Source organism: Seriola aureovittata, chromosome 21 (genome assembly GCF_021018895.1).
Source record: "Seriola aureovittata isolate HTS-2021-v1 ecotype China chromosome 21, ASM2101889v1, whole genome shotgun sequence".
Taxonomy (NCBI): domain Eukaryota; kingdom Metazoa; phylum Chordata; class Actinopteri; order Carangiformes; family Carangidae; genus Seriola; species Seriola aureovittata.
The window spans coordinates 2884409-2902704 of NC_079384.1; the positions used below are offsets into that span (position 1 = coordinate 2884409).

At 40.0% G+C, this 18296-nt stretch overlaps 1 protein-coding gene and 1 long non-coding RNA gene across 2 annotated transcripts in view; one reads left to right on the plus strand and one right to left on the minus strand.

Moving 5' to 3' along the window:
• Positions 1-3: 3 nt before the first annotated feature.
• On the minus strand, positions 4-5052 carry LOC130162793 (tumor necrosis factor receptor superfamily member 13B). The gene is made up of 4 exons (XM_056366626.1): positions 4711-5052; positions 3495-3611; positions 2412-2639; positions 4-2201 (listed from the first exon to the last, which is right to left on the minus strand). Exons 1-4 carry the CDS (start codon positions 4823-4825, stop codon positions 1930-1932), a joined length of 732 nt encoding a protein of 243 aa, XP_056222601.1. The 5' UTR covers positions 4826-5052; the 3' UTR covers positions 4-1929.
• A 470-nt stretch (positions 5053-5522) lies between these two features.
• Positions 5523-18296, plus strand: part of LOC130162580 (uncharacterized) — a 33815-nt gene continuing 21041 nt past the window's right edge. Inside the window, exon 1 of the long non-coding RNA XR_008826283.1 lies at positions 5523-5942. This is a non-coding gene — a long non-coding RNA (uncharacterized LOC130162580). The remainder of the gene's footprint in view (positions 5943-18296) is intronic.

The following is an 18296-nucleotide window of genomic DNA, read 5'->3' on the forward strand; positions in this document are numbered from 1 at the left end:
TGTGTTGCTTGTTTATTCATAATTGATAATATAGTATGAAATACTTGTTTATATTCACATTACACATGTAGGCACAATATTCATACATATACATATTACTGCAGACAGTATCCATTTATATCTTTGGTGCTTATAACAATAAGACTGCGCTCTAAAAGGATTTATGAATGGTTTATAACTAGTTTATCAAGTAGCTTATCACTTAATGAATCATTTATAAGCTGTTATAACACATGGGACCTGTTGCTTGCCACATAGTGAACCCACATGTATCTGTACTGTTGAGCCTCATATCTCATTAGTTACTGAGCTTTCTTTGTTCTCTCCATCATCCAGCGTTTGTACCTGTAAATTATTTATAACTGGTTAAAAAAGGAACCTTATTGTAACGTAACATTTATCAATGAGTTACTATAAGGTTCCTTTTACTAGTTATGAATAATAGTAACTCATTAATAAATGGTGAAGTTTCACACTTGACAAAAAGGTTCCCTTTTACCAGTTATAAATGGTAGTAGTTCATTAGTAAGATTAATGAGTAGTGAGCATTAACTTAATCTTGCCAAATAGTGAGACTGCAGCAATGTATGAAAACTGTTGTAACTTGTTTCTAATGGTTTATTTATGATTTATAAAGTGTTAACCAAATGATTAACCTAATTATAAACCATTTATAAAACATTTATAAGGGTACTCTTATTGTGAAACAGTACCAACTTAAAAGGGAATCAGTAGAACTTGAATATTTTCGGACTTTGGCGACTCCCAGTGGTGACATCAAAAAACACCCGAGTGATTATCAGATGTAGGAGACAGGAGAGCTCTCCTTCCACCATGAGCGATACTGTCTTGACTTCCAGCGTCATTCGCCTTCACTGTCGTCTCCTTACATTCACTCTATCGTTGCTTCCCAACTCTTAGTATTACTCAGTTTGTTTTAATTGAAATGTTTGTGGTGAGTTTCTCCTGTTTTGGTGGAAAACGAGTGGGACTCGTAAACTTAGAAGCACAGGTATGAAGATGTGATCTGGCAGTCGAACGCCGACTGGGCGACCGACTGAGCCTGTATGGGTGACAGTCACCCGTTCAATCCGAGGCGAGAGCTGTGTCACTGCCTGTTCAGCCTATAGCGAAGCAGTGACTTCATCCAGCTCCTTTATCTTTATAAATCTCCCACGGTGAAATGATTTGTGGGCTCAAGCACAAAGCTTTAACCGTGTGAGCGGCAACCTGCTATCAGATAAATGTTACAGACATTATATCATGTTCTCAGTTTGCATATAACTGGATAGTTTTATTACATTCACAGTGTCATGAAAAGAGTTGGCTCGTACGGAAGAGGATTAGGGTCAAATGTTTAACCTCAAAAATCTGATATACATTTTTTTCTTTTCTTCACGTGTGACCCTGATCCTCTTCCGTAGGTTCTAATATGTTCTGATGTTTCCATTTGTTTCCGTGATGTTTTGAGGAACCAGACCTAGAACCACTGTGTTGTTGGTTGTAAGTCTGTGTGATTTGCTCCAGTGAACTTTCTAACAGGAGACATGAGAAAAACAAACAGTGCTATGCAATCCGCTTGGTGCGTCGGGAGCTTTGACGGGGACTGTGTTTGTGTTTCACTTGTTTCAGTGATGCGATGCTTTTAGTGTGCGGTAGTAAAACTTCACTTTTCCTACGGCACAAACTTCCATATTTCATGAGCTTGTCCTCATTTAAATGGAAAGGCTTCTACTTGTTTGCTTTTTATGTTTTCTTCTAGTATTAATTGTTGCTGATGCATTCCCTCTGTTTGCACCGTGTTTTCACTATTTCACGATCAATTTCAGCTAAAATCCAGTTTTCTGATCAACTTCTGTGTGTGTGTGTGTGTGTGTTGTGTGTGTGTGTGTGTGTGTGTGTGTGTGTGTGTGTGTGTTGGGGACATCTTTATCCATTCCAGTTTTCCTGTGAGACACTTTGATTTGAGAGGGAGCAGATGGACCTCATCTCACTGCTGCCTCCTCCCGGACCTCCAGAGGTGTGAAGGCTCTTCTCGGCCCAGAGGGGCCCTCCGTTCTGGGCCTGGCCTCTCGGGAGGACGGGTGCTCTCAGCAGCCGGTCGTTACCCTGGGCTAGCGGTTTCAGATCGGGGAAACAGTGGATGCACACGCAGGTCTCTGTCGGGCTGGAGTCGTTTGATCTCGAATGTGTTACGTAATCTGTAGATAGAGAGGTAAGTGAGCGCACTGGAGCAAAAGACGTGAAACAGACGACAAGACGTTAGAGATGCAAGAGTTTTGAAATACAGTGACGATGATAAGTAATTCTCTCAGGTGCAGAACATTATTCTGAAGGGAAACTGCTGTACAGTTCTACTACTAGTCTTATTCCAACTTGATTGCACTGATTGTTATCCATACCACACTAACCTTTGGAGGTCTGCCTCAGCTGGCCACCGGGCAGGCCAACCTCTTCGCCCGGCTGGATCAAACGCTCCTGCTTGTGGTTAACCTTCTTGGGTCCTGGGTTGGAGGCTCTGGCCCTGGATCCCCTCAGAAAGACCGCCAGGGTCAGAGACAAGCTAGAAAACAGCAGCACCATGCAGAGTGCCAGCAGGGAGTAGAGCAGGATGGTGGAGTCTCCCAGGGCCGTCGGCACTGAGAGCACAGGAAGTGACGTAGCAGGAGGGATAGAGAGGAAGAATGATGGCTCTTAGTCATCTGAGTCTTAGGAGGAAAGACCTTCAAGACAAAATAACGACGTCTAAATAGCAGGAGTTCTCCAGGAATTCTTCCTCTTAAAGGTCTGGCTCTGTTTACACTCCAAATACACTGTTCGTGCCATAAGTTTTATCAAGCTCTGTGCTTCAGCACGTTCAATTTGAAATGAAATACAAATAAACTACGTTTTTAAGTGCTGAGTCTCAACAGTACAAAGCATGAGTAACTGTCCAAATACATATGGTGTGGAGCGTGTGTACAGTATAAGATGGGTATATCTATCAAGAATAATCTCGTTACAAGAAAAGATCTCGTAATGATGAAATCTTTTCTCACAGTGGTGTCTATTTCTTCTTTATTCTGGAAATGCGCTTCTGTAGTTTACACACTGAGAACTAGCCGCATTCTGTAGTGAAGCGATGACAGGAAGTAAAGGGAGAAAGAGACAAGGAGTGATATGCGGCAAAGATCTCCGACAAAATGAAACCTGGGAACTTTGTCAGCGCCCCCCCCCCAAGCTCCTGGTCTCAAGGGCAAGAAACACTCCTCACATTCTCCACCGAAGCACAATCAACAGGCAGTTATCTCTAGACAGAAGTAAACATCCTCCAGCTGGCTAACTTCCACAAAAACTCATTGCAATTGCTATTTGTTTCTAGTTTGCCCAGAGTTCCTTCTTTGCCAGTTAACTTTTCGTCGTCCTCTGAGGTCTAACGTCGGCAACAAAACACAACATTCATGCCTCACTAAATAATTAAAAGTCTAATCCAGGCCAGCAGGGTCGGTACTCACTCTGGCAGTGCTGGGAGCATTCTGCTGGATGTTTGCCACAAATCTCAGTGCACCTCATACATTTCTTCAGCAGCACATCATAGTAGTGGCCAGGCAGTGCCTTACAATGTGCGGACTCTAACGCAGGAAGACACGTGAAAGCAATCAGGACAAGTGGAGGACATGACGACCTGAATTCACATCTGTCCTGTCCATTTAGCATCACGTTCACAGTTTCTCTTCCTTTAACGTTACTGATGGATCAGCTCCAGGAAGTAATCTCTTAAAAAGCAGGTTACATTCATACTTCATTTATTTAACACAGTTTTGACAGCAAGGGAAATGAGATGGTGAAAAGCAATGAAACAATCTAACTAATGCCTTTGTCTCCCTCAAATGTTGTCTCTTGTTAAAGCCCTTGTAACTACCCTTCCTACCTTTAGACCATCAGGGCAATTACAAACTGCTGTTTCAGTTTAGTATGATCTGATAACCCGGTCTCATGTCAGTGAGTGTCCACGTACACGAAATGTAATTTATTAATTTTGTGTACATGGGCACGAATTGTCCATTTATTTTTTCTTTTGTGACAGCACGACTTTTAGTTTGTGAAATAGTTAAGACATAAAATGTTGTGAATCCTTTTCATTTAGTGGAATTTTTCCATTGTTTTTGTGACAAAACTTAGACTTTTTTAATGGTTTCTATTGATTGGACTGTCACAGCACTTGGTTAAAGATAGGGAAAGGTAGTGGCCTGCTTCACAGTGACTTCAGACTCAATGTGTTTATATGTAACCACGACCACGATCTTTTTCCTTATCCTTAACCAAAATACTTTTTATTACCTGAGCCGAACCACAGACTGAACTCTGGATGTACACCTGGGCCTCTGCTGTGTAAGTTGTGCGCTTTCTACACCCACCACCCAACCTACCTGCTCTTTAATGAATGAAGCGCCTCATTCATTCAAAAACATAAGTTTCCATTTCAAGCTGCGTGTCACGAAATCCACTGATTAAAATTTCATGCACCTGGACATGAACTGACGTGAGACTGCGTCGGACATACTGCATGTAACAGAATATCAAGATCAACAATACAATCAGACATCGGTTACAGCTTCAGCTTCCCTTTTTTTATTTTTTTTATTTCATAGCCTATCACAACCTCGCATTCAAACTTTATATGTTCTTATACCTCTGTCCTCACGTGCGTGTTTGCATGCGTGTACTCACCACAGTAACTGATGCATTTGCTGATGACTTGTTGTTCCTGGCATACCGATTGACAGTTTATACATAATTTGAGCAAGGCATCCCAGAACTGACCCTCAGGGCAGCTTTCTTCCATCAGCCCTGATGATCCTCACACTGATAACACAAACACAGACACACGGAGAGGTAAGTGTGGAGGAAACGGCTGTGGCATGTGAGTATAGATATATAACTACTTTATGCATGTGAAATATACTGTTTACATAAGTGTACGTCCACAATGCAGCTTCAAAATGTTGAATATTAACCAAATACTGTAAATAGACGAGACAATATTATATAAATGATCCTATGAATAAATAAACCAATAGAATGCACCAATGAATTGTTAAATAATTTAATAAATGATTAAAACTGACTAATTATTTTAATTGTAAATCAAGGTGACTATGTTATACTCTACTATACTGTATTGAGCCTGAAGAGTAATCCTATAGTAGGAATACCATATGCTGTTGTACAGTGTACTGGAAGGATCATGGGAAAAAGTGCAACTTTGCATTGTGGGAAAACACTGACAGTAACTCTGAGTCCACCTGTTTTAAACCTAATTTGCATCCACTTGTAATAAGCCTTATAACAGAAACTTATAACAAAAGAACTGTACGGCCAAAACGCATTTAGGAGATTTGAAAGGTAACTCTAACTCTATCAGGCTCTCAGCTGTTTCCACAACCTCCCACAGCCTATTGGCCTTCGCTCAGAAGTGCCCACCCCCCTAGTTTGCTCTGATTGGTCAAGGGGAGACGTCTATCTACAACGTCATTCAGAAAAGCTGTGGGAAAAAAAACAGGCATTTTCCGACAGAAAAGATCACGTCATTACGTCTTACTCTGGGTTATGCTTGCCTTATTTCCTGACCTCATTGAAGCACAATCTGATTGGATCTTTACCAAAAAAAATCCACGATCTTTACCGGGAGGCCGCCATTTTTTTTTAGCCGGGAAGCTAACAAACAATAGCAGACCCGCTAACAGCCGCAGGTGGAGCCGGACGGAGAGAGAGAGGGAAGAACAGCGGATACAAATCGCTCAGTCGTTACTGCTTTGGACTTCTCATGACTATATTCACAACCTGGAATACTTTTATGAAGAAACCCTTTTGATTTGTGTGACCCTGTGGACCTTTACGGACTAAAGGAATATGAACAACGGAAGAATGGAAAGACAATCGGAGTTCTACACGTCTAAACGGTAAGCAGTCACCACACAGTCACCACACTCTGCTGTTAGATATTGATAAATCATATTTATGCGCTTCTGTTTAGCGCAAAATTAACTGAATATTTCAAATTTAGGGACTTTAACCGATGTAACGAGGTACATCCTGTTTATATGAATAAAGGTTTACTCCTTCAAAACAGGTTCAGAAGTCTACCTGGCCCTGACACGGGACAGCGGGCCATGTATGACTGACTTTTATCCAGTTTTAAGCAACATTTTTACATTACACTTTTTAAATAGTGGTTATTTTTAATTGTATCTTAGTGATCCGACATCTGGATTCAAGTTATTACAAGTTAATCAGAGTTACAGCGGCAGTGAAACCACACACCTGTGAGAGAGAGAGAGAGAGAGAGAGAGAGAGAGAGAGACCTCAAACCTATAAATAAGACTGATTTTTAGATGTTGAATTAGCAGTAGATAATTAGCCAAATATCTTCGGTTTAACAATTACTGAACTTCCTGGTTCACCTCTGAATCATCACATTTGTTCCAGTTAAGAAGCAAAGCATGGGCCCTAGGACCCCCTCCCCTTCAGACAGCTAAGAAATAAATGCACCTCCTCAATAAACAAAAGCTAAATTTATCTTAATTCTGTAAAGTGGTTAGATCCACTAAAAATAACAGTGTTTCCTCTCTGCCCACTCTTGTCAGTTACAGGAAATGTCGGCATGACGGGAAATGACATTCTTAACTAGATACTCTGATTTAACCCCCCGCCAATCATGTTCCCTGCTACTTCCTTATTTTAAATTATATGATTCTTCACAGATTATTTAATATAGAAATTGATCCTAATTCCTTTAGATGGTTTAAACAGTTATGTCTCTCTGACAGACAACAGTGACGACTGTGCAGACAGGTTTTGTCGACGCAATATCTCCGTAACACCTTGAGGGAATTTCTCCAAATTTAGTTCAAGGACAAACTGATTAGACTTTGGTGGCTAGAGTTCAAAGGTCAAGGTCACGGTGACCTCACAAAAAATGATTTTTACCTTGTGAGCACAATATCCCGAGAACTCCTCGGGGCAATCCCTTCAAGTTTGGCACAAACGTTCACCTGGATGTAAATATGGAGCTTGAAGATTTAATTTTTCAATTTCTTCACATTGTGTTACGTTGCAGCTTTATGCTGTGCCTCATCAATGTACAACCAATACCCCCATAACGACAGAGTGAAAACTGAATTTTAGAAGTTTTTGCAAATTTATTGAAAAGGAAAAAAGTGAAATATCACATTGACTAAAGCGGTCAAACCCTTTGATATGACATTTGAAATTCAGCTCATTTCTCTTGACTGTCTTTGAGATATTTCTACACCTTGATTGGAGTCCACCTTTGTTTCAGGAGGATTTTGCTTCAGATGATCTGGTTATCACCGGTTATAGGGCAGGTGTTTTTGATGATACAGTATTGGTTTAACTGTGAAAGGTGTAAGAAGCAAGCGTGAGCTGTGAGCTTCCAAATGTGTGATAGTTGTAGGAAAAAGAGTGCGGAGTCTGTCTTTGAACCAGTTAAGCTCTATTATTCGGTGTATACTGAAGAACTCTTTGAACTCTCTGCCTTTAGCTTCAAGAGCAAAGCCGACCCATTTCCTTCGGCGTTTGAAAACTTGTCGTAGAGCAAAACAAGTACACGCTAATAATCCAAAGATCAGGGGCGATCAGCAGCATGCCCTCCTTTCAGCAACCCGCGAACTTCCATCATTTTTCAGAAATCATGTCTGAATCATGTCTGTATTCTCGAGTACAGTCCTCTTCGCTCCGGTGAGCACTGAGTCAGCGGACTGTGAAGGGCACACATCCAGACCTCCCCCGCCCTCCGCTGCTTTCACACACAGAAGTGTAGGCCGGATTTATTCTTGAATATATGTCACACCCTGATAATCAGAACTCGGTGTTTTACTCTTGCCCCCTTTCAGATTCTGTGTACCGTTCAAACAATGTGTGATCATCGTAAAAACACATAATACGCTTCCAAAGTCAGAAGTATTTACTTCTATACAAACCAAAGCCACACATTTCTTCTGTCTCATATATTTATACATCATTTATCTCTTTTTCCTTTTTGAGATATTTTATAAGCTTCTAATTTTGTGTGTGTGTGTGTGTGTGTGTGTGTGTGTGTGTGTGTGTGTGTGTGTGTAACTGAAGACAGAACTGTGTTCAGAGCAACGAGCTACAGACGCGCCACAAACTTTAATACTTGTGTTGACTACTACCATACGCCCGGCTGCCCCACCTGGACCGCATATATACTGACCACAAGTCCTGAAAACACAACATTCAGTTTGCTGTCGTGACCCACTGTGGGTTGAAAAAGGTTTGTTTGTTTGAAGCGATCACTCACCTGGCGAGACGAAGAAGCGGTGGCAGAATCCTTTAGCTTGAAGATGAGACTGAGACAGGCCTCTGTATTTCAGCCTGGAAGCTCATTTGAGTATGAACTCACTGCTTGGGCTGGGACTTCCCCTTCCCCACTCTGTGTGAGGAGGACCCCCCCCAACACACACACACACACACACACACACACACACACACACAGGATGGTTTGACTATGATCAACAGGAAATATTCCACATTTAAAAATCTGTCTAGTTCCATGAGGATTGTGAGTTTATCAGTCCTGCCGCTAATCTGGATTATTAGGGTCTGACTAACTTTGACTCCAGAACATCAACATTGTTGAGTTTGAAGGTTCGTTCTTCAAGGTCCCCTTTCTTGGTTTGCTCAGTCGTCATGGAGATGGCAACTGACAACAACTGAAATAATGTAAGCCTTGTTTTGTTGCCATTCCTGTGTAGTTTTATGATTGGAGTTGCTGGAATATAACTAAATCCTCTTCCAATATAACATAAGAATAAATATGATTTTTAATAATAATAATAAAAGGTAGTTTTATTTTATTATTATTATTATTTATATTATTGTAGTAGCTAGGTTTCCATCCAGATGTTAGACAAAATACACATTTGTTCAAATTAGCATTAGTTCACATATCCTGTTTTTCATTGGAATTAAAAACATTCAAATGTCTGACCTATAAAGACGCATATGTCCCTGCTACAGATGCTGCATCTGAAATAATAATAATAATTTAAATGGTTTGGTCTCTGAAGGAGCTCCACAATATTTTACTGTCTAATGTCAGATTTTTATTAAACTGAAATATGATATTTTATTTATTTGACATGAAAATATGATAAAAAAAAGTAGTGAATGATATAAAATAATAAAAAATATTATAATCTCAAATATTATAATTAATGTATCAATCTTTGTATGAACCTTGAAAAAGTCACTTTTCCAAAGCCCGAACTTACTGTTAAAACACAGTCTCACACTGACTCAGTGTTACAGGTATCAATGCAGATGTGACTAAACCCACTTTCTGAGCATCAGTGTGAAACTGTCTTCACACCTTTCCACACAGTCTGTTTTACTCTCCACTGAACACCAGGTCTCAGCTTCAGTTCTGTAAACGAAAGAAAGTGAATGAAGTGTATTATTTATAATCACGTCCTGAACACCTGGAATCTTTAAAAATGTGTACGAGAGTTTTATTTTGGGTTTTTTTCGTCCCACAACAGAAACAAAGAACTATTTAAATGTCTGCAGAGTGGAACAAAGTGGCAGCAACCTATGAAGCTATTTCACACTGTTTGCTCAACTAATACCTACTGTAATTATCATTGATGTATTTATATAAAGAAAGCAAAATGAGAAAAGTGATGAAATCATAAAAGGATGAAAACATTAAACAGGTTAATAAATAAATAAATGAATAAATAAGCAAAAAGCATTTGTGACTAGAAAGCTTTTAGTTTCAACCTTAGATTTTCTGGGAGGCTTTGCAGTGCAGCTGTTGTGCAGCCAACGGAAATGATGAGGTGACAAGTCATTAAGAGGTGTTAGTTTTGTTTTACAACAGACTAAGTTAGTTCTGCTTCATGACATCTAAAGTAAATAGCTGGAAGCAGCAGGTAGGGAGTCCACCGGCCTCTGAGAACAAAAGGTGCGGTTGTGCTGGTAAACATATGTGGTCACCGAGCTACGGCCATTAATGATAAACCATGTCCTAAAGTTGTTAATACACATTGTAGGTTGATGGTTATGAAAAGTAATTGTAGGTTAACCAGCACCACTAAACCCATGTGCACAGTATCGAGAGTCGCAGCTCTTGGAAAGTGACCCCCACGTCTCTGCAGTGGAACAGACCGACAGCGAGCTTTCTGATTGGACAAGGAAGCCGTAAAAGGCTAATTAAAACAAATTAAAATATACAGTACACCCAGAATCTGAAATTAAATTATATTTAAAAAAAAAAAAAAAAAAAAAAAAAAATCATCTTTGGGATTAAAAATTGGATTTGAAATTGGAAAATCGGAAACCTGAGCAAGTATGGAGTTAATAAGTTGCACTTCCGCTTTGGCCACATCTGTAAATCATCAAGTGTGAGAGAAATAATCAAGTAGAAAACAAATATGGGGCGTATCCATATATTAATAAAGGATTTTTAGTTTCACATCTACAATCCGAGTTCACCGGATATTTTTTTTTTTATTTTCGACTGCCACTGTGCAGTTTCAACTCTTAAAAGACTGATTGCACCGTATCAGAAAACAAATATGTTGATTCTGAAGAAGCACTGATAAAATTATGACTTGGCTCCACTTTAAATGATGGAAACAGAAATGAGTTCTGAAAGGCTTTTTGATCATTTAGTTGTTATGATGTTTTATTTTCACTTAAAAATGAGGAAAATTAGAAAATATCAGAAGATGCAGAAAAAACAAATTTTTTTTTAAAGTTATGCAGAAAAATGTGCAAAATGCAGATTAATATTAACAGGACTATGGTATGATATTGACAGTGTCAAAAAAAGAAAAAAAACCACCCAGAGCTGCAGACTACAGATGTGCACATGATATGCATTACTGCTTACATCATGAAAAATTCCAGATAGAGGAACTAAATCTCAGAATCATCAGGGCATGTTTAAGGATGCAAACAGGCATGAAAAAGCATTCAATGATTTATAGACGTGCGTTTGTGAAGATTTGATCTTAAAAATAAAAGTTAAAAACAACAGAATTTTAGATGCAGTTGAGAGCAGAGGTCGGAGTTGGACCTTTGCTTTGTTCTTTGTTTTTAAACACATAAATCCAGAAGAGTTTAAAGGGGTAGAGAAGGTGTTTGTGTTGCCTGGATCACATCTCTAAGCAAACAACCGTGTTCAGAAACCCGAGTTCTCCCAGAATAGACTCGCTGCAGATGGGTAGTCAAATTTTGAAAAGGGAAAAGGAAGCCGGTTCAGATGCGTAAAAAAACAGAACAAAAAAATTACAAAATCATGAAATTAGTCATTTACCAACCTATGCAAATGTTGGGTGAGTTACAGACTTGCATTTCTTTTAAAATGTTTTCATGCTCAACATCAGCAAAGAACAGAATTCATACGTTTAACAGCCAGTGTAGCATCATTTATGGCTGTTGGTTTTGAAAAGGTTAGAGAGGTCAGAGAGTTCTCAACCTAAATGGGAACATGTAACGCTTGTTGAACACAAAGTCGGGCATGAAACAAACTGATTTTGACACCATTTATTTGTCTAGCATCATTTTGTAACCTGAACATAATCAGACTTGAGCACTGCCGTCTCAACTGTTCAGTCAGTCACTCCAGCAATAACAAAATAATACCAGTAGATGGAGACAGCCTGCAGTTCATGAAAAGATCTACTACTACATCACTGCTTAGTTCCACAGTTCCACACTCTCGTCTCTAACTTTGATAAGATAGAGGTGTTGAAACTGTCTTAGGTAAAGGATTTGGATGAAAGGAACCTTTTTAAGAGAAAGAGAGAGAATTGCAAGTGTACGATCAAAGGAAGAGAGTCCACATGCTGTGCAGTGTGTCGAGCTCCCCTGAAATGTCCAACAGACTAATGGAGGTATTATATATATTATTATATATTATATATTGTGAATATTTTTGAAAAAAAAAACAAAAAACAAACATTAATATATATATATTTTTTATTTATTTATTTATTTACACCTTTTAACCAAAAATTTTATTGTTTTGCAAATGATCTGTCGGCCCACTTGCAACACCCGCGCAAAGGGTCAGATCCAGAAGTTGCACCTTCCACATTTCCATTGTTCAGTGTTTTGTCTGTTTTGATATATCACCCGTGTCGAGGAGAAAATTTGTTCATTACAGAAGAGTGAAAAACCCATGCTGCATTTCATCTGCGTAGGTGCAGGCTGTGGAATGGAAAGATATCCGATGCGCTGACGACTGGTGCTCTCATGTTATTCCACTTAAATGAACCAGTTGGTCAAGAGGGGTCTCTCCTCTTTCTCTGCACTTCTCTGCCGTTCATCCTGCTGTAGTTGAACCAAATCAGCAGATCAGCTTCTACGTATCTGCCTGTAGTATTCAATATATTCCAGCAACAATGCCACCAAATCAAACTGTTACTATTATTAGTATTTCAGTAATTAAAGCTGCTATTATCAATATTTTTATATTTACAATGGATCACACAGCTGAATGTGAAAGTGGTGACTCATAGTGACGAAGCCACAGAGAATTATCACCCAACTCTCCCCAAAGCCTTACACGGGGTTTTAGTGTCGAAACTTGTTTTGGTTTTTCGGATCCATAACGTTTCTGTTTTGGTTCAAGTGTAGCTAAAGTTAGCAGCTAGCTGGATGATTATAGTGGAGTATTATGCTGCTGAAGAGTGAGATATTTCCCTCCAGAGTTAGAGGAGATAAAAGGAAAGAAAACTTTGGATTTATTCGGGAGGAGGACAGAAACATTACTCTGCTAATGTTTCTGGCTCTGCTAACACAAAAGCCAAATTAAACTAAAAGGAGAAAATATGTTGGTGTTGTGTTCATAGCCAATTTAAGATGATTAACGGAGTAGGAAAACATGCTGCATGACAAATATCCATTGTAGTCATGAAAACTATGTGTCGTTGTAACACCATCCGTGGTGATGTTCATGTTTTCAGGGGTTGTTTACCTTCGGGTGCATGAAAACATTTCAGAACAAACTTATAATCAAGCTGAAAACATGGAGGGATTTCACTTCAAACTTTAATTTAGCCTCAGCAACATCACAGAGTCTCATTTCTTTTTGTGCCTTTCCATCCTGTTCAGTAACAGTACCTCAATTATATGCACTTCATGCGAGCTGTGCTGCATGACATTTTCCACACACAGAATTCAGTGAAGTGTACTTACTCTAACTTTGTTCTGCATATTATGCAGCAAAACTTTTCAAAAGAGCAGTTTGATTGGTCATTTTTCTATCTGGTTATGAGAAAGGTCATACTCACAGGGGCTTGATCATACACTACCAGAGCTTTGGCACAGCACTGACCCATTATAATAAATCTATTGTTGACCGCATTGGGGAACAAGGGCTGTGTTCGGTGACATTTTTTACCTTGACATTCAAAGTTGACTCTCCTAAAGCCTTATTCAGCTGGCTAGAGGTGAATTCTGCTGTGTGCATTTAATACTCACCTGCCACCAGCAAAATAAAACACCCCTAAGTACGACTTTTTTTTTTTTTTTACAGAATACATTATTTGTTTCGACTGTGGAGCTGAATTCTCAACAGAGCAGATTGGCACAGCGTTAGTAGTGAGTCATTTGGAGGCGACTCGGGGGGGGGGGAGAGAAAACGAGAGGTGATGTGAGTGAATGTTGCTGCATGAAGGCTCACTCATGTGTGGAAAGTACTAAATTGAACCTTTCCTATTTCTAGTGTCGGGGGAGGTCTAAATAAATCCACATTAAGTCAAAGTAATCATGCATTTCACACGATTTTGTTGTGAAGATTCTCGTTTGAGATGATTTAGATTGTCAGCTACAAGTTCATACAAAAATATTGCTGCAAGCAGTGATGTCGCGGGGGGGGGGGCAAGCAGCCCAGCAGGCCGGGGTTGCCATGGAAACATGATGTCATTATGTCAAGGGCATGGCAGTGAGCAATCGCAGCAAGTTACATGTCAGCTGATTTAAGATTGGCTGAGATATGACTTGATTTCTAGTTTGACATTTTTCTTGCCAATTTAAATTGGCTCTTACGGTTGAAAACTTGCAAATCAAAAATCCATGTAATAAGTTTTGTGAGTCTTGGTCTGAAGAGCATCTTTGCCATAACTGTGGTAGACTGGAGTCCAAGGAGAAGCAAAAATATGAAATACAAAATTGCAGCTGCATGAATAAGGATGATATTACAAGTTGCCATGTGTTGATATTCGATGGTGATACCAGAAACAAGAACCTGTCAATATTAGCCAAAACATATATTTACTTATTGCAGCGCCCCCTGGAGGCCAATTGATGCCAATAATTTTGGGTTTCCCACGAAATGGGTTCCAAAATTAGCAAATTACCAAATGTGTAGCTATTGTAGCTTGACTGCATACTTCCACAGCAACTATCGGCAGCTACTTCTACAGGCAATGTGGCAATGTGATCATGACCCATGAAACCACAGTTATGGCAACAAGAGTATTAATAAAACCCAAGATGAGAAATATCAGTTTTGTGAGACTTGAGAAAAATGCTAATATCAGCATGCTAAAGTGCTCACATGCTAATGTTTCACAGGTTATGTTTACCATTGTTGGCATCTTAGTTTAGCGTATTAGCATGCTAACATTTTCTAATTAGCGCTAAGCACAGAGTTCTGCTGAGGCAGTCATCGTTACGTAGACATCAGGTGCTTTCTCTGTCCAACCACATTCAGAGCCTGTTCACGTCATCAACATGCGTTTACATCTTGGGTTCCTCGGATCACCACGAGTGAACAGCTGTTAGTGCGTCAGTTAGACTTAAGCCTCCAGTGACCATTTATGACCAGATCTCACTCCCCCTCTCTATATGCAAATAAACAGGAAGCCCACATTATTTCTGTTTGCAACAGAATGCAATATGCGTTGTTGTTTTTAGCCGGTCTGACCATGACAGATGGGTCCGATGTGTGTGAGAGAGAGAGAGAGAGAGAGAGAGAGAGGCTGAGCAAATCAGTGTAATGTTTAGATGTTCATCTGTATATTTGAGTTAATTTACAAAAAATATATTTACATTGTTTATACAGATACTTATTTACATAATTATGTTTACAGTTAACTATTTACATATCTATATTTATGCAAATATTATTTACAAGTTAAAATATTTACATGTGCATCTTGAAAAACAGTGACAGTAACCTCCTGAATCAATCGCTCTACTTTTCATCTGATTGACCTCAGTCTTAGCTCTCCTCATCTCTGATTGGTTGCTTTAGCGACATGTGACTTAGGAACGGAGAGTGTTGTTCTTGTGAAGCCGACGAATTGTGGAGAGAATTAAAAAACTGCTGCTTCAAAAGTTAATTTGTCGCCATCCGCCATCCGCCATGCACTGTGCAAAGCTCTACGACGAAATAAGATCTTACACATTTGAAATAGTTTTAAAAAAAATGGAAAATAAATATGTGGTGGTCGATGATATTGTGATTGATAGTGTGGTGGGAAACACGGTGAGAAGTATAAAAATATTTTCGGTTCATTATGAAACGCTGGCAGGACTAATTAGACCGTGGCTGCAGAGGACGCCAGTTGAGTGGGCGGTGCTTCGATGTGGCCCAGGACACATTTGCATTCACACTGCTAAAACAATGTGTTCTGTCTGAGTGCAGTCACAGCCCCTTGGGGAATGCTATGTATTTACTGAATCCAGCACTGGGCGTCATCTGCAGAATATACAGCTTTTCTGTACCGCTGTGATCCAGGGATCACTGAGAAACAGAAACTTGGAGTTCCTCCAAAGAATGTTTTCCTGGAGGAAATGCATTGAGGAATAGCCCCTTAAAATTCCTCCAACTCCTCTCAGTGATACAGTATTCATCATGCACACTGCTTTCAGCCGAGTGTGTCCAAACACAGATTAACACATAGGCTGCATATGACACAGCTACAGAAACAAACAATACACAGGTTTGACTATGGGAGCAGAAACTGGTCTGCATTTTAATTGTACAGCCAATAAGGACAGTGGCCCCGTCCATTACAATCAATGAGCACATTATAATCTATAACAACAAAGAGTCACAAAGAAACACCTGCTTCTGACATTATATCACACAAACAAACGCCATGTAAGCCAGGGGAAAAGTATGAAAAATGATTCACAGCAAGATGTTTTGGTTACCAACATATTCAAATGTAAAGTACAAAGGCGTTTGGTTGCTCAGCTTTTGGGAGAAACAGGTTACAATGTTTGTTTCATCACATGACTTTAAAGTTTTTCAAGGCACAAAGATAAAAAAAAGTAACCACACAGAAAAGTACATATCCATGGCTGTACACAGTCAGATACAAGCTTGTAAATTACGAGCAGTTCACCTAACGTTTGTCGTCCTCAGGATTATAATCTGTAATGTGGAAAACCTACATTTCATTTCATCTCTTTGACCAAAAGAATGCGTCGTGTTTTCGCCGCTGATCCAGACTTAAAATGCTACACAGTTGTACCGGTTGCACCAGCCATGAAACCAAACTCTGCACCTTTAGGCATGAAACGCTGGTTTTGGATGGTGAGGTGAAAACAGAAGGTGAGCTATGCAACCCCTCCCCATGCAAGAGCAAGCAGAGGACACCACAAAATACATAGAGTTTTATTTATTGAACGGTGCTCTCTTCGGGAGTGCACGTTCTAGCCCTTCGCAAATGAACTTATGTTTCTACAAAAGAAACTGAGCACAAGAAGGCAGAGGTCCGTCCCGTCCGCCCCCCCCCCCGGCCTCTGCCTCTCATCTGTACACTATACACTGGCAGGAACTGGCTAGACACCCAGACAAATGCCCTTTTCGCATTCGGCACTGAGCTGCACCCAGCAAGCATGGAGCCAAGATTCACGTCAACCCAAATAATCACAACTTTTTTTCATTTTTTTTTTTTCAGAATACAGTACGACCTCACCTCAGAGACGTATTTAGGTCTTGATTTCACAAAATGACAAAGATAGCAGCCACAACAGCCGTCCTTTCAGAGCTACATTTACATTGGTTTTGGCACAAACTGCATCATCAACATCTATTAAACATCAAAATGGTTCATTAAGTACATTAAGTGTGTCCAAATATCCAGCGGTGGTGTGTTTTCCTCAGTATCGTTCCCTTCATTTCAGCTCAGTTGAGTTTGGGTGGGTGTAAAATGTTTATCTTTTTTTTTTTTTTTTTTACCAGCTGTGCACGTGAATGAGAAAGGAATAGATAGACAGACAAAGAGAGAGAGAGAGAGAGAGAGAGAGAGAGCGCAAGTAATTAACTGGATGATGGGAAAATAGTTCTTGCATTTCAGGCGATAAATACCTTAACTGTAATGGGTGAGCTTGTGAAATGAGTTTCTTCACACACACACACACACACACACACACACACACACACACACACACACACACACACACAGAGTATTCACAATGCAGATATAAAGAAAGAAACTGCATGTCACAGGATTTCCACGTACCATAATCAAACTATAATCCAAACATGCTTCTAGTTGTCCGTATCAATCGCGTAAAAACCTTCGGCTTCACACATTCACAAACACAGTCAGCTGGGTCACTGTGACTCTCTGACACAGGACAGTTCATCCTATCACCCTCTGCATTATTCAGGCAAGGGTGCAAGGAGCTCACATCTGTGTGACACATTGAGAGCAACAAGGCTAAAGAGTGTGTTGTCTTTACGTACAGTGCAGTGTATTTGAAAGCACATGAAACTGCACCTACACAAATGTATACAAATGTCTGTGACCAGGACTGTGCACGTGCATGTGTTTATTCCTACTCTGACCGGGGACTGAGGGTGGGACTGACCCTGCTACGAGTATTACAACCAGCAGTGACAGCACAGAGAAAATGTCATGACAAATTATATGCTTTTTGTCCCGCTACCGACTGCTATCTGTGTGTGTGTGTGTGTGTGTGTGTGTGTGTGTGTGTGTGTGTGTTTGTGTGTGTGTGTGTGTGACCTCACATAATTATTTTCTGCAGTAACCTCTCAGGACAAGCCCCGTCTGCTTCCTCATGCCTTTTGATTGCACTGATTGATGGATTCTGACTTGACCGATATACTCGGACGAAGCGAATCTGACACTGCAGCATATGGTGGATTGGCCTTATTACCCTTATAGAGGCTTTACAGTTGTTTGACAAATCTCCCAGCAACCAGGTGTGGCTCTATCATGGGGTCCATTGCCGAAGTCTCAGTGCACAAACAGCCTGATAGCTAAAACGGAAATGTATGT

Bases quoted from the DNA above. Each gene is read 5' to 3' on its own strand.
- LOC130162793 (XM_056366626.1), bottom strand. From the start codon at position 4,825: ATGGAAGAAAGCTGCCCTGAGGGTCAGTTCTGGGATGCCTTGCTCAAA. The intron at 3,612-4,710 runs GTGAGTACACGC...TTCCTGCGTTAG, and splicing joins CAAATGCATCAGTTACTGTG to AGTCCGCACATTGTAAGGCA. The intron at 2,202-2,411 runs GTTAGTGTGGTA...CTCTATCTACAG, and splicing joins GCTGAGGCAGACCTCCAAAG to ATTACGTAACACATTCGAGA.